Below are 22678 nucleotides of genomic sequence, written 5' to 3'. Positions count from 1 at the left end.
TTGCCTTCTGCATTTCGATCCTCATTGGTTTCTATGCAAGGAGCTGGTTGTCAACCGTCAATGAAATCCGAGCAGGTTCTGCACCTCAGGTATCCATTCCATACATTGCATGGTCTGGTACTTTGTAAAGATGCATAGAAGATAGCCGGTTGTGAACCCTTTTGCCGCAGATTAAGCAGCAGTGAGCATACTCTAGCGTTATGTTCTGACAGTCCCCTCACTTTATATTGTAGCCGATCCGATGTACTTGAATCTCAGAGCCCGTCTACTGATGGATCCAAAGTCGCTGCTATCAGTCTGCGGCAGATTTTGTTGATAAACCTCCTTCGCTATGATTTTGGCGTGCTGGCTTCCCCTTTAACTGACTCCCAGCATAGTGACAGGGATATTCGTCAGATCTGAGAGCCGATTCCTTGGGCATTGATCAAGAGAATCACCCTGAAGCTTAGTAGAACAAACCACATCGATACCAACGTATCATATATAGTATATTCCAATGCCTTCGAACGCACCGACCGTTGTCATTGAATACGCAGGTATGATTGGCATACAACACCACTTCTCATTTCGTCAATCGGTACTTTGTGGAGCATGGCATTATATACGTTGATTGAAAGTGTTTGATTCCGAGATGTGAGATATCTCTAGACGTTGTACAGCGGCGATGAGCGCCTTGCTGACAACCCTGCAAAACATGTGAGCACATCAATCCGTAATCAGGCGACAATCATGGCATCTATTGATGCAACTGTCAGCAACGTGCCGTTGGAGATGGGTTGTGGGCTTTCAGTCCACACAGCTAGTCATAAACGTGAAAGCACATTCAACCTCTCGCTTCGAAACGACAGCAATCTGTCTCGGCAACAGATGCATAATTTGAGTATTGAACAGTATGTGCACTAGTTTTGAGTCGGAGTCGTTGCAAGGCAAATTGCCTCCATATGCACGAGGCATCGTTATGTTGTAAGTTCGCAATAAACTGGATCCGGGGTATGTTGCATTCGTTTCAAGCCACTCAATAATGTCAGTCTTTCCTTGGTGGACATTGTAGCTTCGAGGCGAATTTATATCTCATACATGTCTGTTCGCTCAATGAAACCTTGGGTGGTAGTGGGTCAACCTGGCTCGTTAGTACTTGACATCCCGGAAACGGGCTTCTCGGGGACCTTAGGAGACGATGGAGGAGTAGAGATAACGCCCTTCCCTAGAGGTGTCCTTCTAACAGTAGTTGCTTTTTCTTGGGCATGGACTATCTACTGTAGTAGCGTAGTCAATGGATAAAAAGCCACCAGAAAGATGGGAAAGACGATGTGCACAATTGCGCCATCAGGCCAGGTCACCATTGGCTCCAACGCATACGATGGTCGGCCGAGCCATTTTCTTGCGAGGCAGTCGGCCGATAGCTCTCGGGTGAGAACTGCTTATGAACACTGGAAATCGATCGAAACAAGAGAGGTTCGTTGTATTTGATGATTTTGTGACGGTGAGTATGTAGTAGCCACATTCGGACAAGATATCGAATGTTGACAGGAGAAAGATGCAGGAGCCTGGAGGAGCATGAACCAGAGCCCTCGCACGGTTCCCCTTAGCTTAGGCGCAATGCCGGAACTAGAGCACGGTAGTGTTAAGGTCACGGTTCGTCCCTTGGGATCCCTTGGATACTCGTCCGAGCTGAAGCCCGGAGGGGGAGGGGCTGTTCCCAATGCGGATGCACTAAACATCCCACCCTCAATGAGCTCATGCGGGCCCAATCATGGCCGTTCTGCCTCCCGGGCGGTGGCAGATTGCGTGATCGGATCGCCCTCCAGCCGGCCGCCATTCGCCCAGGCGGGCCTTGGAGGTTGGAGGGGCATTCAAGCTGTCCTCCAGAGTCCAGAGTCCATCCCCATTCATTCCATTGCGACCTCGGGGCTCCTTGGGGTATATTTAGTACTTCCGGCTTCCTCCTCCGCGTCATATTCTCTTGCTTTCCCTCTCATCCTTCTTTTCCAACAAACTCTTTCCAAAAGTTCATACCCCTCTACACTTCTCCCCACTTTCACAATGGCTCAGGAACGTGCTCCGTAAGTACTATCAATCATCTCCTATCTATCTCAAGTGGTTCCATTCATTTCTGACATGAGACCCCTCAGTCTCCGCCTCGGCTCTGTTGCCCCTAACTTCGAGACCGACACCTCCAACGGTCGCATCACTTTCCACGACTACATCGGCGACAGCTGGGCTATCCTCTTCTCTCACCCTGTTGGTCTTACCAAGCACCGTCAGTTACAAGTATGCAGAACAAAGGCTAACATCGCCGCAATTGGTATAGGATGACTTCACTCCCATCTGCACCACCGAGCTTGGTGCCTTCGCCAAGCTCGAGCCTGAGTTCACTGCTCGTGGCGTCAAGCTCATCGGTCTGAGCGCCAACGGTACTGAGTCCCACCACGCCTGGATTAAGGACATCAACGAGGTCAACGGCTCCAACCTCACCTTCCCCATCATCTCCGACCCCGAGCGCAAGATCGCGTACTTGTACGACATGGTTGACTACCAGGACACCACCAACGTTGACTCCAAGGGTACTTCGTTCCAGCCTTGTCACCATGAATTATCAACTAACATAATCCAGGCCTGGCTCTCACCATCCGCTCTGTCTTCATCATCGACCCCAGCAAGAAGATCCGTCTGATCATGTCCTACCCCGCCTCTACTGGTCGTAACACCGCCGAGGTCCTCCGTGTTGTCGATGCTCTGCAGACCACCGACAAGCACGGTGTCACTTGCCCCATCAACTGGCTCCCTGGTGATGATGTTGTCATTCCTCCCCCCGTCTCCACCGAGGATGCCCAGAAGAAGTTCGGCGAGGTCCGCGTCGTCAAGCCGTGAGTGATCCATGGCCGATAGTGACGTGGTAAATGCTAACGCGATGTACTAGTTACCTGCGCTTCACCACCCTCAAGAAGGAGTAAATTATGACACTGTCTTACTCAATCAACTTCAATTGACCCTCCATGGAGGTGTGGTAAACCATTGTGAATAAAAGTCATGATGGGGTTGATAGAGGGAGCACGGTATGAAAGTTATGGCTTGATGTGTAATAATTTGATACCTCATGACAAAACAAATTGATTATCTGGACATCCGAACAATATGGTAAAAGTCCGTCCTAGCTCAATATGTAGTCAAATAATGCTGCATGATGGTGATCCCAACGCAGGAACCACACCGGGTTGTATGGGTTCCTGCATGCACACCGTAACTTGTACTATGTAATATGATTGATCCACGGTTGTCCGACCCAGTCAGGTGGCGATATGTACTTGAGATACATCTGCAGAACACATCCATCCTGGGATCGGGACAAACCAGCTAACACATCCCAAACCGAAACCCACCTCCAAGATCAAGTGTACTTCTTCTTCTTTGTTCGCCTGCTAATCAAAGATAAATATAGAGAGTAGTAGAAAGTACTCCGTAATCCCGATCACAATCACAAATCCTTCTACTAGTAATAACAACTAAGCCTTTACGCTTCTTCGTCGTTATTCCTGCCCAACAATGCAAAATTTCTCATTTCACTTTTGTCCCTTATACACTGTCACTATGTATATGCGCGCCGAAATCGGACCGAGGCTTTGGAGTCTGGACACATCACACCGACTACGATAGACCTTGTTACCGATCTAATTAGATAGTCAAGGACACTACTGATTATGGGTTTGATACGTCATAGGATGCTCTGTACCTAGGTTCATCTCTGCTACTAGTGGTTTGGTGCCTACCTGGCCCTCCTTTGGGTTTGTTGTTTAGGTGAGCAGGTAGTATAGTAGGGAGTCAACCTACCTATTTTCCTTTTTGATTTGTGAATTGTGGGATATCTCCTCGGTCAGAAGTAGGTACCGTACTTACCTAGGAGATGATACTTGCAGGGATGGGATTGGTAGTTGTCATGACTTGCAGGGGCTTTTTCTTGTTAGAGTGGAAAGAGCCGCTTTAGATAATTAGTGGGCTCGTCCAAGTTGCGGCTTCGTGCGCGACACTTGTTAGAGTGCTATGAGGGCGCATGTATGTATTTCCTACTGTATATGTTGTGTTGTTTAATCGTAGAACTACGACTGACCGTTCGGTATTCTAGTTGTATGTGTGTAGGGCAAGAAAGACGACTGTTCTTCTTTTTCGCTCATGAAAAGATTGGCTGACTCGAAACGCACGTAAAGCAATTTCATAAAGACATTAAACCCGGCTTTGGACGTTATTTCGTTGACTGGACAAGACCCACGTTTCCCAAAAGTTACTCTGGTTATGCTTGACGCTCACGCCGTCATCTCCGAGGCCGTCGACGGTAACGGCTCTCAGCTGCTCGGGGGTCATATTAGGATATGAGCGAGAGGGTGAGTAATAGTCCGTGTTGAGGACGGCCTTGTGAGGGGGCAGGATGGCCGTGGGTTGCACAACGATCGCAAGTGTCGGCGTTTGAGAGCTACCGGTACCGTGTCCGATGGGGTTGGTGTTGATGCTGGTATCAAAATGACTCGCGTAGTCGATGCCACGCAGGTCTATGTGGTCAAGGTGATCCATGTCATCGTGTAGAACGGAGAGAACGTCGCGCCACCGTCCTCCGGGGCGAATATAGATATGGGCTAGTCGGACGTCACGGAGCTGTCGCCTGTGCCGGCGAATGAGTGCGATGATTTCTTCCGACCCGAGGCGCCAGCCCTGGATACTCAGGGTTCGGAGACTTTTCCACTGGAGGTGGTGGAAGATTTGCTCCAGAGCGAGGTCCAGCGGCGCAATGGCTGGGAAGCCTAAGTGGATAACCGTAAGATTTTTCGCGGCTAGAAAGAAGTTGTGGAAGACGCTGGAGAGCGTCTCCATGTACTTGGACAGGTTGGCTGCGGAGTGGAAGGTTACATCCAAGCTTGTCAATCGTGCGCCCAAGGCGGACAGACTGGTGGACGGCGCCTGTAACAGTCTCACTGTCGCCTCCGGACTGATCTGTGGCCCGACAAACCTGACAGAATTACAATTGGACTCCAGCAAAGAAATGCTTAGGTTTGTGACAGCTCTGGTACATGCTGGTTCCCAATCCAAGCGCGTGGCCCTTCCCAACGAGCGTTCGCGTATATGATCGAGTAATTGTTCGTCTGCTCCGTCCTGCAACCGGAGAAGCTTGACCTGCTGGAGGAACGGGAATGCTGCTATCGCGCGTCGCAGCAACAGCAGATCGCGGTTGGAATCAACTATGTGTCTTTGGTCTTGGAGCCGACGCCGGTGTATGGAGGAAACGGGGAGGTTGTCTACATCGACCCCATCAAGAATATGGGACCAGCCTAGATGATCATCAGCTGTACAATCCCAGCACGCGGGGCAGGTCTTCAGAGACGGTACCGCTTCCTTGGTAGAAGGGTCGCACCATGTACGTAAAATATCTGACATGGCAGGCTAGCTGCATGTTCAGAAGATCCTCCAACCGTTGAAAGCCGTCGGACGAGAATCGGAGTATAAAAAGATGGAACTTCCGGGGAGTACTAATTCGCTCGAACCTTCTACAGACGAGTCTGAAGCGGTCCAATTCGGACTTCTCGCCAAATGCATGAGCCGAGGGATCGTGCGAGTCGGGAGACGAACCGTGCGGACTCGTTGGGGACGGTTCGGGGGAGGGACTTTCTGAGCCCAGAAGGAACGCGAGGATATCACTGATCAGTTCATCCGCCAAGTCCTCAATGCGTCGTGGTTTCTCCATGGTTTTCGCACAGCGAAGCAGCCGCGTGGTCGGCTGCCCTGGTCACTAGCACCAACATGGAACCAAGCCAGGTGCGAGAGGGAATGACAAACGAATGCGCGCTTTGGTCAGAGGCTCGAGGGAAGAGAGATGAGCAGGATGGGACCGACCCCAATTATAAGAACAGGCGATCGAAAGGGGATAAGCAAAATGCGACGGAAGACCGCAGGGAGCTTTTAAAGGATCATGACGGAAAAAATGAGGCGCAATTTGAGAAAAAGAAATTAAGAATTGGAGAAGGGGAGGACGAAAGTGATACATCCCCTCGCGCCCCCAAGCACATTCTCTATCGACTGCAGAGCAGACAGCGGGCCACAGACGCAGCTCATGCAGCAAGTCAACCTGTCTGACATGAGTTAGAGCGTCCCACCGTGACATTCCCGTCGATCCAGTCGACTGGGATCACCACCAGTTTCTCGCCAGGACCGTCATCCCCTCGGGCGATCAGACGACTGGATATTGGCTAAGAAGCAGGCACACAGGAGTCACATGATCGAAGCATCATGCGGGTTATCCACCGCGAACCTGCAGGACAAGTCGTAAAGGAGGAGGAGGATTGGTAGAAAGGACAACAGCTGGCTGGACCGGGGATAAGGAAGAGGAGGAGGGGGGATGATGCGACAGGAGAGTTTGATGCGAGTAGACGCCCACTGCAAGGGAACCCCGCCTGGGAAGCGAATCATCGCGGCCTGTAGTTCCCAGCCTCGAAGCTGCCCACGGCATTTATTCCCTCCTTTTCCCCCTGTCTCCGGAGCATAGCGCAATGGATGGGCCCCATCGAGCTGTCGCGATGCAGAACTGGATCGGAATCGCCAACAAAGACATTGCGTTGGTTCGGAGAGTTGCCTCGCGTGGGGAGCTGTGAGGGAAAGGATCAACAGCACCTAAAACGCTCTGGGCCAGTAGCCCCCGAATCCAAGGCGCAATCCCAAACACCGGGGAGATAAGATGAGTGGTGGTCTGTTCTCCTTTCTCCCCCCGTGAGCACAAACAACTCCGAATAAGTCCTAGGAGTCAACTGGGCACGTTGTTGCTTAGGGGTAATTCTGTCAACAAAGAAATAATAAAGAGCAGAAATCAAAAACAATAGGGAAACAAAAAAAAGAGAAATAGACCCCTATACGCATGGGCCGAGACCGTCTATTTTACAAACCCAGGAACCCCCCCTTGGCGCCGTTCCATCCTCTGGACGGGCCATGGCCGCACGACAATCAGTACAATAAATGCATGATTCGCTTTGCTGTCCCATGCTGCTGAGATGCCGGCAATGTATGTACAAGATCATGTCGTGCCCAATCATCCCCATACCTGCACGCCTGTCATCTTCCGTTTCAGGACAGCTGTCCATGTCTAGAGGCTGACGACTGGATAGAACAGCTGCCCGCATTCTGCCAGTTCACTGCGCGAATTATTTCGTCGCCATTTCTATCCGACGTCGCCTGATATCTGTGCTGCTTATCTTGGATGCAAAGTTCTCGACATCATCGGTGGGGACTTCTCCGGTATGCAGCACATCGACTTCAAACACCTCCAGGCTCTCCCAGCCTTTCTTTGCGCGCTCCTCGTTGACGGCGGCTCCACCTGCGCGAGTCTCTCGGGAAACAACTAGAGCGCCAATGCCCTGGTCGGTGACGGTAGGACCAAAAGGATCCGTGATCTGTACCAGCTTGAAGACTAAATCCGGCCGAACTTGCATCTGAATGTATTTGCCATCGGGTCCAGGCCCAGACGCTCTTTCAATGCGCGGCGCGCTGGCCTCCGGGCGACGGAAATCCATGATGGCCATGAGGAATGACCCGGTGCTCGCGCATCGCTCATCCCAGCTCTCCAAAAACTCTGCGTACTTCTTTTTCGCCAATAGACCCTCTCCTGTCACTCCAACGGTGATCTGACGCACTTTACCTGTGTCTGCATCTTCAGCAGGCTGCAAAGCCAAGGCCGTAGCCGTGAGCAGAAGCTTGTGTCCAATATGGAAATGATCGAAAGTGCCCCCTACAGCCACCGAGTAATGCGTGCTCGATTTGTTGGCATCCTCCAAGATCAGAAGGGATTCTGGAGCAGTCCAGTTGGGTGCTTCTGGGATTGCGTGCAGAGACCCGGCATTGGGATCCTTGGACGGAGAATAAAAGCTACTGAAGGCCGTGGCCAGATTCCGACCTACTTGGTTATCAGGGTAGTATATGTAGTCCCATGGTCGTCCAGACTGAGCCAGCGTCTGCAAGTCAATAATCGGGCCATCGCGTGGTTGGTCTCTGGTGACGGCAGCACTCTGGACCGAATCAAAATCGAGTAAGATCACCCGGACATCGATCCCACCAGGCCCGTCGAGCTCGAGATTCTGCTCGACACATACAATTCCAATAAGCCTATAGATGCTTTCCAAGAAAGACTGAAGGCTTGAAAATGCTCTCGTCCATGGCCGACATGCCGGCGACAGAAGCCCGGGAAGCGAGAGCGCAATATCTAGAATCGCCGTGCGGTTGGCACCGTTAAGCTCTTGGACCAGTTTGGAGCAGACTGCCAACAGAATGGGCTCGTAGGCAGCCTTGAACTGGTCAAAGGAGGCCGACGGAGGCGGTGGCAGCAGGAGCAGGGCCGAGGTCTGGTCTGAAGCCATATTGCGGGGAGGAGGGGAAGCTCACCGGCGGAGCCTAGTAGAGGAAGGAGGTGGCAATAATATAGATTCGGGTCGAGAGGGAACAATGAAGGAAAGATATGGAACGCAGTAGACCCGTTCGATCGTAAGAACTTGCAGGCCAGCGACCGAATTGAAGCGTTCTGCCACCTCCAACCCCGATGCTGATGCTGATGAAGGGAGCGCAGGAATTCCCCGCGATCTGGGAGGCTGAGTCAGCAGCACGAGACTCCCCTCGGCGGCCCTTCGCTGCCTCATCGCTTCTCCCTCCGGCCCATTCGTCCTCTGCAGGCATTCCCTTCCCTCGTTCGAGCTCCAGGATGTCTCTCTGACTCCCTGACAGGCTTTCTTCTCTGACATGACCCAGATCGTGCCCATCCCTGGTGCAGTCGGAGCTCCTAGCGCCTTCCCCCCTCTCTCCGGATAGTCCTCGCACCCTCGTTATCGTCCGACCTCTTCGACCCCGGACCCTATCTGAGAGTCTCATTGAGCTCCAACTGCTGTGCAGTGGATAGATCACTCCTTTTTGGTGACACTCTTATCCTTCAACCGCTGTCATGTCGAACCCTACGCAGCCTTTCGAATCTCGGCGGGCGACAAGCTACGGCCGACCTGAGGAGCTTCATATTCCATCCGCGGCCCCCAACCTGCAACGACAGTCGATGTCCCATGAGTATACAGCGGGGACAGATAACCACGTCCCTTCTATTAATGTTCACCCATCGGGGTCACAACCGGGTCAATACGGAGCTGGAAGCAGCGGCGCGAGCGGAGTTCTCCCGGGAGCCCTCCAGCCAGGCAACGTCAACCGCCCTCCTGTGGTGTCAGTCAACACAGCGCCTTCGGCTCTGCCAACGCTACCAGAAGTAAACACACCTATGCAGACAGCACTACCATCGGGGCAGCAGCAGCAGCCGCCGCTGCCGCAACAACAGCAGCAAGCACAGTCACAAGCTCAGCCCCAACCGCAGCAGCAGTCGACCAACCCCCGGTCCAGTATGGTTAATTCTCACGGGCATTCTAGATCCAGCCCCGCAGGATTCGAGCAACCAAAATACAGACAGCCGGGCTCTTCACCTGGTGCTGGTTATCCACCCCAAACCCCTCAAGGCGCTAAGTACTCGCCTTTGGGTCTAGCTGACATCCGACCGACCGGGGACCTATTGAGTGACCCAATTACCGGCTCTGGGATGCTACCGTTCAATGGGGAAAATCAGGTGCCGACAAATAGCAACTATATTGCTCCCTGGCCTATCTATTCCATGGATTGGTGCAAATGGCCCATCACCGGGAGTTCCAGCTCCTTCGGCGGCAAGGTCGCCCTGGGAAGCTACTTGGAAGATAACCACAACTACGTACGCATATACCTACTTCTACCATCACTCTCACCCTCATAGCCACAGGCATGTTGACTCCGAGTAGATACAAATCATAGATACCCATTGGGCACAACCAGACCCGGACACGCCGGATGCGGCAGCAGGAGAGATCAAGCTCGAATACGTGAAAACCGCAGAAGCCACCCATTCGTACCCAGTCACACGGATACTCTGGGAACCACCGTCGTCTCAAAAGCAATCTACCGACCTTTTGGCAACGTCAGGCGATCATTTGCGGTTATGGTCGTTGCCCGCCGCGCAGCCTTTGCCGAGCTCCAACTCCATCACACGGTCGGCCAGCCAAGCCGCCCCAACAGCTAAACTCTCTCCGTTGGCCTTGCTATCGAACTCAAAGTCGCCCGAGCATACGGCTCCGATTACCTCGTTGGACTGGAACACGATCTCTCCCAGCCTGATCATCACCTCCAGTATTGATACTACCTGTACGATATGGGATATCCCCACGCTCACCGCCAAAACGCAGTTAATCGCACACGACAAAGAGGTGTACGACGTTCGGTTCTGCGCGAATAGTGTTGATGTCTTCGTTAGCTGTGGTGCTGACGGCAGCGTCCGCATGTTCGACCTCCGTAGCCTGGAACATAGCACCATCATCTACGAGCCTACGGAGAAGCATGAGAAGGGTAACATCACTTCTTCCCAGACCGAAGCCATTACTGATGTGTAGCTGTTACAGTCCCCACTCCAGGCAACGGGAGTCCCTCCGGACAAGCTCAGCCCGTGTGGCCCCCGCCTCTATTGCGGATCGCCGGTATGTATATGATGTCGCATTCGACGCCCGCCATTGCGATTAGTCGCTAACAGCACCAGCATCGCCCCATGATTCCCACCTGCTTGCAACCTTCTCGCAAGACTCCAACATCGTCCGCGTCCTAGACGTCCGACAGCCCGGACAGGCCCTCCTTGAACTGAAGGGCCACGCCTCCTCCATCAACTGCGTCGAGTGGTCGCCCAATCGCCGCGGGGTTCTCGCCTCCGGTGCGGACGACTGCTTCGTTCTCCTGTGGGATCTCATTAACCAGCACAATGCGGCTCCGGTGCCCTCGATGCCCCCGGTCCCGCACAACCCTGGGACGCCCGCGACACCCAGTGAGCGCGGTCCAGCCGCAGCCTGGCTATGCGACAACGAAGTATCCAACATCAGCTGGTCTCCGCAGGGCGGCACCACGCCTGCCGGACATCCGCGCGACTGGCTAGGTGTCTGTGGCGGGCGTGGGATGTGGGGAGTGGCACTATAACGTCATGAAGAAAAGCACCATTAGACGAATTCCTTTTACGCTTACGCTTACACCATGTCTTTGTTTTTGGATTTCGCTGCACCTTTCATATCTCCATTGATGCTGTAAAGAGACTTTGGGTTGTTATCTGGCATGGTATGAGTGAACGAATGAAACGAACCGGCTATAGTCGAATGACTACCTGAGTAGTACCTAGATTATGCATTTGCTCGTGGACATGTGGGTCATTCCAGGCATAGAGGGGAAGAAGAACGGGTTTATAGTATATAGCTCCTTCCGTCAATCTATACAGGCACTAGCGAGAGTCAGAATCACCGAGCAGGACGTATAGAAGTCAATATAAGTGTCAAAAGCAATTCGCTGCTGTAAGCCTCCACACTCTGGTATGGATTATCATCATAGGATAGCCATAACGATGACTGCAAGTCGAGATTCCGCCATGGTAGCCAGTCCATCCATCCAGTGCGGAGGGAGGCACCCGGACGGTTGCAGTTGCAACTTCAACTCACCTCACCTCACCACACCTTCCTCCACTTCGACCTCCACCTCCATGGTCCAGCTTGATCCTGACCCATTCTCTAACCTCGCGCTTTGTGACAGCCTGCCAGCCCTGCCATCGCTATATCTCCACCAGACCGCGCCCACGGGGGGAGACTGTCAGCCTTCTGGGCCTCGCCTTGGAAGCTCCGAACCGCCCATCGGCCTCCCGCCAATGAACGCCCATACTGTGCCGTTCCGCGACGTGAACTTCTCCGACACCTTCAGCTTTCCTTCTCCTCTTCCTCCTCTTCCTCTTCTGCGACTGTTTCGGCCTTCATCTCGACTCGTCCGTTCTTTCGCCCTCCCCTTCCGCCGTCGCCCAGCTCATCGGCCACCTGTCCTCCATTCTTGCTTGATTTCCTGACCTTGTTCCCCTCCGGCCCCCCCAGCTGCGGGTTTGTGAAGGGAGTTGCCAGCTCCTCCCCTCTTTTGTTCTACTCAACAGCTTAGATCTGGTCACTCACGACCGACCGTGGCCATGGATTTGCGCACGATCATGAACAGCGATGTCGCTGGCAACTCCAGCGCCCCGTCCCACCCACAGCAACAAACGCCTCGCAAATCCTCCGACCCCATCTATCCTCCGCGCGACCAGCTGCCATCGTCTTCGTCCTCCTATCCTTCGGCCTTTCCCGGGCCTCCGCCGCCACAACGAATACATGCATCTCCCGAGCGCTCTTCCTCCTACGGCTCTCTCCAATCGCCCTACCAATACCACCCATCGCCAGTTATAAAGTCGGGCGCGCAGCCCCAACGCGCGCCGAGCCCTCCTCCCTACGGCTCCGCCTCGCGTGACACCTTCGCCGCGTCCGTCGCCTACAATCAACACCACCTCCAGCAACATCAGTCCCCCATCGCCCACCAACGGTCGCAATCCATCCAGTCTGTCCTAACCCCCTATTCTCATTCCTCCAACTCATTCCATCTCAGGGAAAGTCCCCCCGCAGGTGCTTCACAACCTTATCCGTCGCAACATTTCCCCCCTCCGCCACAAGCATCGCTGCCCGCTACGCCGCGAGGCTCTGCTTCTGCCATCTACTCCCACCAGTCGCCGCCATCTGCCACTCGTCCACAATCCTCAAGCCGTGAGTCCCTATCGAATCGAGCCTCTAGCCCGTGGGTTGGCCCGGACGCTGCAGTGCACATATCGCCTACCGCCGCTCCTCGTCCGTCGCGAGCTGATTCAAGAGCTCTAGACAAGACACCACGCAAGTACAGCTCTACATCGGAGAGAAGGGAGTCTGATGCGAGTGTGAGCCCCAAAACGACTTTTCTCCCGGGGTCTCGGCCCGAACCAGCCGTGGGGCGCCCCGACCAGTCTCTGTCACACCCCAGTCACCTTGAAAACGGGATCGCAATCAAGGAGGGTCAACCGACGAACACGCATGCGCCAGCACCCCAGCCAAACATGAATAGCTCCCCGTCGTCACGCATGTCGATCATGCAGGAAACGTCTGTTGACGAGCCGGCGCACTCATGGCCACAAAAACCCAGGGTGGCTTCAGACCCGATGGCCACCTCAAGTCCGCAACCCCCGAAGCGAAAGAGAAGAAGGTGCAACGAGCCTCCTATCTACGCCCAGAGGTGCGCTCGCACAAAAGGGAGATGTCCGCCCATTCCAAATCCTTTCCCGCCTATCCCGAAACACGCGAGGAACTCAACGTCGGCAAACCCCTGGCTGTTGCGCCAACGAGCAGTATCCTCCGCACAAGGGCCCGCACATGCCGCCGTCCCACCAGTCAAAGCCAAGGGAGAAGGTACGCCGGTTAATGCACCCTCGACACCGCAGCGACCATCGGAGCCTCCCCAGACCGGCAGCCTGGGTCCGTGGGAGCCGTCCATTACCGGATTCATCCCGTACGAGGAGGTCACCAAACTCGTTGCTGATTTCCTCTTCAAGCACGTTGTGCTCCGGAATGACGCAATTGCTGCCCCCGCCGGCGCAGCCGCAGCAGGTCAAATGCCCATCATCGAAGTGGAAGCCAAGCTGGGTCAACTCATTGACATGGACCGCGGGGAGCGGATGGTCCTGCCAATCATGACTGAGACTGTGGTGAACAAGGACAACCCGCGTTTCCGGACCGCTTTCGAGAGCACCATGACTGTAGTGAGTAACCTTGTGAGATTCCATGTGCTGTCGCCCAGCTGACAGTAAGTAGGCACAACATCGGGCGATGAACAATTTCTTGAACGAGGCTGTCAAAATGTCTATGCCCCAATCAAACCAAGGCCGGATTCCTCTCTCCTACGCCCATAAGAAGGAGAGGGATACCTTTTACGAAGTGTCTCCCAATGAGCTTCCGCCTGTTATCAGGCAAAATCTCAATCCGCGTCACAAACCCAAGGTGCGAGTAACGGTCGATCAGCGGACGGGCGAAGTTCTCGCGAAAATCATCAAATGCCGCATTGCCGACCTGGATGTGCATAGCCCCCGCACCTGTGTCGATTGGCGAGTGAGTGTGAACCTGGAAATGAGCTACGATGGGGATATTAGCAACCTGCCCGTAGCTGATGGAAGGGGCGGTCGTGGCGGAGACCGCAACAAGGACCGGATGAGTTATCGACATCTCGCATACCAGATCGATCTGACCCAGGTCGCCAAGTCAGATGTAAGCTGCTCTCCACTTTGTTTGTTTTCCAACACGATGGTATGCTAACTGCGCCCAGCCCCCAACCAAGGGTGAATTCGAGCATGAGCTCGAGGTAGAAATCTCCTCTGCTGAGATCCGCCGCCAAGGCCAGATGGCTATGACCGGCGATCCTAAAAATCAGTACGAAGAATTAATCAAGGGCTTCGTGGACAATGTCCGCGTCCTGGCACGAGCCGTGCCGCAATAGTTTGTTTATATGACCTTTTGTTTGACGTTCCGGCGATACAATTGTTTTCTTACTTCTCTTCTTTCTTCTCTTCTCCCGCACATAACACGGATACACAAAAAGGATGGCTCGCCTTGCGCAATACGAGCAAATTTCGGTCATATGGTTGCCGACGGAATGGATCTCATTTTCATTGATTGGATACAGCGGGGCTTATCGACACCCCTTTCTTCTTTCTCCGCCATGTTTTGACCATGATTCACCGGGTCACCCATCTATCTATTCGGCCCCAAAGCAAAGACAGACAGACAGGAAGAAAGATTGAAAGGAAGAAACAAAGAAGGAAAGAAAGAAAAGAAAGCCGAGAAGAAAGGAAGACTATCCAAACAAGCGGAAATGATTCATGTGTGATGGTTGTTTTTGTTTGTTACCTTCAGTTCCTATATTCCCTCAACTGCTGTTATTATCAACAGCGAGCAAGCATCCGTTTTCTTGTTTTCTTTCCTAATATTTCTTGGTTCCTCCTCTTTCTCTCCACCTTATACTTTATTCTGCTTGCCTTATCATAGGCTAGTGGTGGGTTTCACATTTCCTCCTGTTCGTTCTTTCCTAAAACAAAAGAATTTGCTAAGAACCTTTTTTTCTCTCACAACCGATGTGACCTGTACTATCTATATCCCCCGTCTTTCTTACTATCTCTCTATTATTTTGTCTCTGTATACCAATGTATCAATATGTCCCTCATTGGGGTAATTATCCTTTTACCCCGTGATAAAATGCATGCGTTTTAGATAGGTTTTTTGGGGGCGGTTCTGTTTTTATCTTTCCGACCTGTTATTCTAACAAATGACTTGGTTTCACCTGGGTACTGGGAAGTACATGAAATGTAATACCAATGATTGAATATTTCTTCATTGTGGATAGGGAAGAGCGATAGAGAAAGAGGAAGAGATAGATAGGTAGAGTAGATAATACACATAATACAATAGTATCTGTCCTATGAAACCATGCTTGTGGATTAGAACGGTAAAAACAAAACAACAGTGGTAGGTAGCATGAGAATAACAATGATACGCCCGCATTTTGTCTATTTTCAATTCATTTCAGAGCCTTGGCTTGCTTGGTGGATGATCCTAGGTTGGGTTGGGTTGGGAGTGAGTCTCCTGTGCTAAGATTTGATTTCTGCACTAAAAAAAGATGCGATCAAATCAAGGACTGGGCGTCCCCTCTTCATATCGCGGGCCTCCATCGTCACCGTCACCGTCACCGTATGCACCTGCCCCGGGGGTTGCGGCGGAGCCGCCCATGGCTGGCGTGGGAGCGTCATATGGACGGCTGCCACTGTCAAAGGCAGCGGGTGTGGGTGCGTCGTAGGGTCGCTTGGATACGTCGCCGGGTGTGGGTGCGTTGAAGGCACCGGGGGTAGGGGCACTGTCCGCCCAGGCTCCGGGGGTGGGCGCTGAAACGCCGGGGGTGGGCGCGCTTCCATAAGCACCGGGGGTAGGAGCGGAGTAGCCTCCCGGGGTGGGGGCATCGTAGCCACGGTCTTTGGTGCCGTTGCTGGCTGAGGCTCCTGACCAGGCGGGCGTGCGGTTGCCGGCGTTGGCGGAGCCCCAGGCAGGAGTTCGGGAGCCGGCGGCGAAAGCATCGAAATCACTGTTTCCGGAACCGCCGTAGGGAGTGCGTGCGCCAGCGTTCCAGGCGGGTGTGCGTGAGCCATAGCCTCCGTAGGCGGTATGACTGCCGTCGTATGGGTTGGAGGTTCGGGAGCCGTCCTGCTTCCAGGCTGGTGTACGGGAACCACTCATGCCAGACCAGGCAGGTGCTGACGAGACTGTTAGTCTGGTGCAAAAGGAGTTAGACGAAGCAAAAGGAGACACTTACTTCTAGCGGACGAGTCACCGCCCCAGGCGGGGGTCCTAGATGAATCTCCAGCTCCCATCGGGGTACGACCACCCTGCCAGGCAGAGGGAGGCCCGCCCGACCCTCCATGCGGAACGCGCGGTCCACCCCGGCCACGGCCCATTTCTATCGTCTGGCCCGTCACAGGGTCCTTGACGACGAGAATGTCCTTGGGGATAGAGACCAGCTTGTTCTTGGAGTGCAGTTCCACGCGGGCTTGAACATCGGTGGCGTCCTTGACGATACCAACCAGACCCTTGAAAGGTCCCTTGCGGACCATGACCGTCTTGCCGATCAACCTGTCTCGCCCGAAACTCCTCTGGGGAGGTCCCATCGTGTTTCCAGGCATACCGTTTCTCATCAACGCCGGGTTCATCTTGGTAAGATCGGGACCGGTGGCCCGGCCTCCCTTGGCGGAGACCGTCACCACGTTGGTGGTGCGCACAACGACAATACCCGAGTTCTCAGCCTGGGCCTTGTTATGCAGGAACAGGAATGAGCGGTGGATGTGAAGAATGACACCATTCCTCTGTTCGCCGTAGACTTCTCGGACCGTATCACCATGGCGAATTTCTGCGCCATTGCGATCAGTAGCCACGGCATCTTTACGAGGAGTGATCTTGTTCGCAACTTGCGTAGGAAGAATCGTCCGGATAGAACCGTTCTGATCCAACACCCGCAGCGACTCTCGATCGACCTTGACGATACAAGCAACAGTAGCAGCACTGGATGCAATTAGCCAGTATTCAAGGTGGCAGGACAAAGACACTTACTCCAGTTGTACCAGATCATGGACGTCGAACATTCCCAGTTTACCATCAACACCCGTCTCGGCGGAGAGTCGAAGATCCTTGCTGAAGACTGTGATTTCCTGCATACTCATGTCGCTAAGTAGCGTCACGGTGTCGTCCTTGACCTGTACCACCATACCCAGCTCATCCTGGTATCTGCTACCACCGATGACCTTGACATGGTCACCCTCTCTGAAGCGCTTGCGGAGAGACTTGACAGGCGCATCAATCGACTGCCCGGCCAAATCACCCTCCGTAACCAACAAAGTGACAATATCGCCACGAGTTGAGCTTGTCCGGCCGATCAAACCCTGCTGTTCACCCCGGAACACTTCCACAGGGTCTCCAGGAAGGTAAGAATCTTCGGCGGTGGAGTTCTTAAGCGTTTCGGCCAAGGAAGCCAGGTCCAGATTCGAGGTACCGTCCTCGGAGCCTCGAGCAAACATGGTGACTTCCTCCAGTCGAGGGTTCACACTCTTCGTAATCAGATGTTGGACCTTCAAGTCCTTGATCAAGAAGCCGTCCACATAGGTCTCGCCGAGGTAGTTCCACGACTTTCCACCCAAGCCAGACGTAGCAGATAAGTACTTCGCATGCTTCTTCTTGGCCTCGGCTTCGCTGAATGCACGCTGGGGAGGACGCGCAACTGCTGGGTTCATGCCAGGGCGTTTCCTCTTCGGATCGACAACCGGCGCACCGATATCCTCGTTCAATCCGTAATCCAGTCGCGGAACCAATCTCACAGTCACTGCCAGGCCGTTTGTCTCGACCTCCTCGATCTGCGCCAGATCGCCTTGGTATTTACCGCGCTTGATACGAACCCAGCCACCCGGCATGAGCTCTTCGGACTTCTGAACACGAAGAAGGTCAGGCATTTCTCTCACGGGAACAAGGATCATCTTCGTTCTCGGATAGACGTTCGTCATGTCCTGCAGGGCTTCCATGACATCGGCCTGCCTGCGCGCCTCGACGTAGATGTATCCGGTCATCGCACCTCCACGTTCAAAAGCAGACATGATCTTGATGGGGTTTCGAGAACCCGGTGGCCGCTCTTCAATACGCTTCTGGATCGCAAACACGACTTCACGTTCCTTGCCAGCTTTGCAGCGAACACCCCAGATGCTGGGATCGTCGACACTAGGAAGAAGCAGTCGCTTCGGAACAACAACAGCATCGGTGGCCGCGGCGCGGTTCCGTCCATAGCGCTCCTTGAGCATCTGAGCCTGCTTCTCCGCATCCATACTCGCCGCCAGTTCGCGCTGGCGATCAAGCTGTCTGTGTCGGCGGTCATCCGTTTCAGCACCCACCGGAAGGGCGTCCATATCGTCCGGGTGCATCTCCCCGCCAAATTCAGCCAATTCATCCTCGTCATCCTCAGCCTCGTCCTCATCCTCATCGACACCGGCCTCTTCCTCGAAGAAAGAGTGGACACCAGCCTTCCGTCTGCGCTTTCGTGGACGTCCCTGCAAACGAAACCATAATCAGCAACCTTCCCAACCCAAGAACAACCGGCATGAACCAAAAACCCAATCACTCACAGCATTAGCATCCTCATCATCGTCCTCTTCCTCTTCCTCTTCGTCTTCATCTTCTTCCTCCCCTTCCTCATCTTCCTCATCATTGTCGCCCTCCTCATCCTCGTCATCGCCCCTCCCCCTAGTATCATCCTCACTGCCAGCACGATGCCGTGCAGCCCGTCCAGTATTCACATCGTCCTCATCATCCTCGTCGTCGTCATCGTCCCGACCGCGATGCGCAGTCTGCTGTCCCCGCCCGTCAGTAACATCGTTCGCTTTTGCCACCCACGACCGAAACAAACCTTTGTATCCTCATCTCCAGAGTCATCCGCCGGGGCGGGGTTGAAGTCATCGTCCTCCTCATCAGACCCGAAGTCATGAGCCATCACGTTGCGAGACATTGTGAAAGCTCAACCGATTGTGGCGTTTGGGTAAGGTCCCAGTGAAAGGCAGCACTGGTATCAGAACGGGGGTATTCGAGAGCTCGTCAAGCAATTTCGAGCACTTGGAGCCTGCCCTGATGCACGCAGAGGGTATCGAGTCGGCACTGAGATGCTAGCTGTGGCGGATCGAAGCTCACCGACGCGGTAAGAGGCAAGAAAGCCGCAATCCTCAAAAATGCAAAGAATGACGGAGAGAACCAAGGCGGTCTAAGTAAAGAGAAACAAAAAGGGTGAGACTCCAGCAGCTGAACCGATACTCTCGGGCGGCGGTTGTTCCGTTACGTTCGGCGAGTCCGCGACCGCGACAAGGATAGTGTTGTAGTCTCCAGCCGACTTGGTGTGAGAGTGTGAGAAAAGAAGGCGGGTCGAGATTTGCCACAGGATCCAAATTGAGGCTGCTAGCACATAACAACCCGCAACTACTTGGAGAAGGCAAGAGGGAGTCGGTCAGATGAAAAAAAAAAAAAGGTGATTTGGGGGAGAATGAATGTGGTGGCCGCAAGGTCAAGATCGATGGATTCCCGTCCGGGCGGGCGAACTTGCACGCCTGGTGGCCTTGCGGTGCCGGACTGCGCCCGGCTGGCTAGCCGGCCTTTCTCCGCTTTCTGTGGTGTTACTCTTGGGATTTGCCTGGGACAGGCTGGTTTGGGGGTTTGGGAGGTTGTTTATGTTTGTGCTACAGTATGTCTTAGGTGTTACTGGACTTAGTTATATGTCAGGTACAGACAATGTGGGTGCAGTGTTGACACCAACCTCCGCATATCCAACCTGAGAACGGTATGTTTCTGTTAGCATATAAATCTTACATCAGATGCAATATGCAATCTCGTGTTCAGGTAGCAGGAATTTCATGGACAAGCTAGTAGTGAATCTATGTACTCCAAAATATGAACCAGATTGACATCAACAGTTACAGCAGCTCTCAGAGCTTAAGCCCAAACATTTGGTGCACACGCAAGCTCTGGCGCATGCTGAGATCCAACATGATTTCCTCGCTTCCACCAGGGATCGCGTAGGCACGAACATCACGATACAGTCTCTCAATCTTACCGCCTTGTCCACCGCGGCTATAACTGAGACCGCCGAAGATCTGGCTGGCCTCACGGGCACAGAACTCAAAGGTGGTGGTGGATTGTGCCTTCAGACCGGCAATGGCTCCACCCAGCTTGAGCATGGCTTCGGTCTCGTCCATCGACTGGCACTGGTAGATGATGTTCTCCAGCCAGTTGGATGTTGCCTCAATCTGACGAGCCATATGCGCCAGCTTCATACGAATGACGGGATGATCGATGAGTTTCTTGCCAAAGGTCCGGCGCTTGTGGGCATATTTCATCGACTCTTCATAGCACACGCGGGAGAACCGAACACACTGGATGACAATGCCAATGCGCTCGTGATTGAAGTTGGTCATGATGACTGCAAGAAAGTGTTAGTACTTGGGACATTGGGTGGGAATCACACGTGGCTCACCCTTGAAACCCTGGTTCTCCTTCCCAATGAGATTCTCAACGGGCACCTTGGCATCTTCAAAGGTGATATAGGTGGTGCCACTGCTCCAAACACCCTGGCAGTCCATGCGTCTGGTGCTGACGCCACCCATATCCCTTTCAATGAGAAGCACACTGACGCCATTCATTCCAGGGCCACCGGTACGGACCGCGGTGGTGAAGTAGTCGGACCAGACACCGTTGGTGATCCACTTCTTCTCGCCGTTGACAATGTAGTGCTTGCCGTCCGGCGTCAGTTTGGCCTCACAGGTCAGGTTGGCAACATCGCTGCCCGCATCTGGCTCGGTAATAGCCAAGCAAATACGCTTGTCTCCGGCCAAGATACCGGGCAAGATCCGTTCGACCAGAGGCTTCTTTCCAAATTTCACCAACGGCGGACAACCAATGCCAAAGCCACCAATGAGGTTCCAGACCAGACCACCGCTGCCGGTCCGAGAGAGCTCATCGGTGAGGAGCAGTTCATGGAACAGGTCCCAGTTCTCGGGCGCGACGGACTGGACACGGTGCGGAGTATAGTTGACAGGGTACTCCTTTGCACCCAATAGACCGGCCAAGTATCCCCTTTCACCCATCTGCTTATAGATATGATCGGGCACCTTCTTGCTCTCATCCCATTCGGTCACATATGGCTCGATCTCCGACTCAACCCATTGGCGAACCTCTTCGCGAAGCGCAGCGTGAGTCTGGTTAAAGTAGGGCGAGTGATACTATTCATCATAATGACATCGTCAGCCCAATATTCTCGCACTCGGACACGATACCAGCCAGGATCCTCCCTGACATGGAAAACTTACACCCTGGTACCACGAAGGGTCCGCAAAAGGGACCAAGTCGCCATAAGGATCCTGAGTCTCCGACGATTTCGCCGATGCAACATCGACGGGTGCTGCCAAAGGCTTAGAAGGCTGTGCCTTGGCCGGAGCAGGCGAAGCCGCAGGTTCGGAAGCAGCCGCCTTCTTCGAATCCAAGGAACCGATCTGCAGCTTGCCCTTATACTTCTTCAGAATTCCCTCATTGTGATATTTCCAGAACTGCTTCGAGGCGTCTTTTCCGGCAACCCGCTGAAGAACTGAAAGGTACGATGATTAGCTGCGGGGTCCCGGCGCACATGTCAGATGCGATCACATACTCTTCTTTCCACCTGGTTGTCGCAAATTGACGTCAGCATCGTACAGAGCGCCTCGGAACGGATAGTGAGCCCAAACTTACCTGGGTGCTCGTCTTGGAAACCGGTCAGATCGTAGACGCCTTCATCGATAACCACCCAGAGGTTATCCGGCTTGCTGTGCGACGCTACGTCGTCTTTTGTGAATGTCTTAGACATGATGTGTAGAGGGGTATATAAATAACAAGGAGACAAGGAAGATATGGGGTATATAGATAATAGATCGCAGGGTGACTAGAGGCCCCAGACGGTGGTTAGCAGAAGCAAGAGCGGAGCACCAGGCTGGAATATGGAGGAGACAATCCGGGGTAAGAAGAAGAAAAGAAGAACAAAAAGTTGAGAGAAAAAGAAACCCAACAAAGGGGGTGAATAGGTATCCGATATAAGGGTAGGATATAATAAGCAAATCACGGAGCTTCCCCCGCCACAGAACACGACTATCACTACTGACCTAGGATGAAAAACCAAGTGGTCAGCTCTGTCGGATAGATAATACGGGGTATCTACTGGCGGGAGCGATGGTGGAGACCTTCGGACCAGATGTACTCCGGAGTATAGGACCAAATCATGTGTACAGTAGGATCCAAAGGCCCACAATTGTCGGGGTAATTACAAAAATGAGGCACGGGAAGGGACTCTGGATGAGGGATCTCCGGAGACACCGTGGACGGCTTCCCACCATGATCATTTCACTTTTCACATGTGCGGCCTACATCATCATTCCATGCTTTGGAACGGATGGGCTCACGTGGGCCACGCCTCGGCCAGCCCGGATGACTGGTCGCTGGCTCTTTGCGCCAGCCCTCATTGGCCAGCTGTCCTCCCCGGGCGTTATGGCACGTGCACAAGACCGCCTAAAGGGGGAAGTGCCGAGGCAAGGCTGCCTCCGATCGCCGGCACGTGACGGACGCAGGTCGGGGTGGTTATGTCATGAGGCATTCTGCAGCAGGCAAGC

At 53.6% G+C, this 22678-nt stretch overlaps 7 protein-coding genes across 7 annotated transcripts; 3 read left to right on the top strand and 4 right to left on the bottom strand.

The window, feature by feature from the left end:
• Positions 1-1756: 1756 nt before the first annotated feature.
• Positions 1757-2954, top strand: BO80DRAFT_397371 (peroxiredoxin; the record flags this gene model as incomplete). The annotated part of the gene is made up of 5 exons (XM_025717380.1): positions 1757-2063; positions 2133-2241; positions 2312-2564; positions 2615-2867; positions 2921-2954. Exons 1-5 carry the CDS (start codon positions 2044-2046, stop codon positions 2952-2954), a joined length of 669 nt encoding a protein of 222 aa, XP_025580309.1. The 5' UTR covers positions 1757-2043.
• Positions 2955-4218: 1264 nt separating this feature from the next.
• Positions 4219-5728, bottom strand: BO80DRAFT_344833 (F-box domain protein; the record flags this gene model as incomplete). Its single annotated transcript, XM_025715296.1, has 2 exons — positions 4219-5315; positions 5374-5728. 2 exons carry the CDS (start codon positions 5726-5728, stop codon positions 4219-4221), a joined length of 1452 nt encoding a protein of 483 aa, XP_025580308.1.
• Positions 5729-6945: 1217 nt separating this feature from the next.
• BO80DRAFT_85670 (putative pantetheine-phosphate adenylyltransferase) lies at positions 6946-8672 on the bottom strand. The gene has a single exon (XM_025724855.1). It carries the CDS (start codon positions 8382-8384, stop codon positions 7176-7178), a length of 1209 nt encoding a protein of 402 aa, XP_025580307.1. The 5' UTR covers positions 8385-8672; the 3' UTR covers positions 6946-7175.
• A 287-nt stretch (positions 8673-8959) lies between these two features.
• On the top strand, positions 8960-11040 carry BO80DRAFT_440714 (WD repeat protein; the record flags this gene model as incomplete). Its single annotated transcript, XM_025721142.1, has 4 exons — positions 8960-9757; positions 9825-10425; positions 10479-10553; positions 10613-11040. 4 exons carry the CDS (start codon positions 8960-8962, stop codon positions 11038-11040), a joined length of 1902 nt encoding a protein of 633 aa, XP_025580306.1.
• A 791-nt stretch (positions 11041-11831) lies between these two features.
• Positions 11832-14535, top strand: triA (putative mRNA capping nucleoside-triphosphatase). Its single transcript, XM_025724853.1, has 4 exons — positions 11832-12462; positions 12511-13687; positions 13740-14189; positions 14248-14535. Exons 1-4 carry the CDS (start codon positions 12059-12061, stop codon positions 14416-14418), a joined length of 2202 nt encoding a protein of 733 aa, XP_025580305.1. The 5' UTR covers positions 11832-12058; the 3' UTR covers positions 14419-14535.
• A 694-nt stretch (positions 14536-15229) lies between these two features.
• Positions 15230-19048, bottom strand: spt5 (transcription elongation factor spt5). Its single transcript, XM_025718542.1, has 5 exons — positions 18910-19048; positions 18629-18853; positions 17073-18553; positions 16282-17024; positions 15230-16222 (listed from the first exon to the last, which is right to left on the bottom strand). Exons 1-5 carry the CDS (start codon positions 19006-19008, stop codon positions 15606-15608), a joined length of 3165 nt encoding a protein of 1054 aa, XP_025580304.1. The 5' UTR covers positions 19009-19048; the 3' UTR covers positions 15230-15605.
• Positions 19049-19781: 733 nt separating this feature from the next.
• On the bottom strand, positions 19782-22222 carry BO80DRAFT_421169 (putative acyl-CoA dehydrogenase). Its single transcript, XM_025718541.1, has 5 exons — positions 21768-22222; positions 21688-21699; positions 21353-21627; positions 20521-21265; positions 19782-20466 (listed from the first exon to the last, which is right to left on the bottom strand). The coding sequence occupies exons 1-5, from the start codon at positions 21880-21882 to the stop codon at positions 19973-19975; spliced, it is 1641 nt and encodes a 546-aa protein (XP_025580303.1). The 5' UTR covers positions 21883-22222; the 3' UTR covers positions 19782-19972.
• Positions 22223-22678: the final 456 nt, after the last annotated feature.

The sequence above is a fragment of the Aspergillus ibericus genome (assembly GCF_003184845.1).
Source record: "Aspergillus ibericus CBS 121593 unplaced genomic scaffold BO80scaffold_2, whole genome shotgun sequence".
Classification (NCBI taxonomy): Eukaryota; Fungi; Ascomycota; class Eurotiomycetes; order Eurotiales; family Aspergillaceae; genus Aspergillus; species Aspergillus ibericus.
Note: the sequence above shows the minus strand (reverse complement) of the source record. Positions and strands in the feature narration are given on the sequence as shown.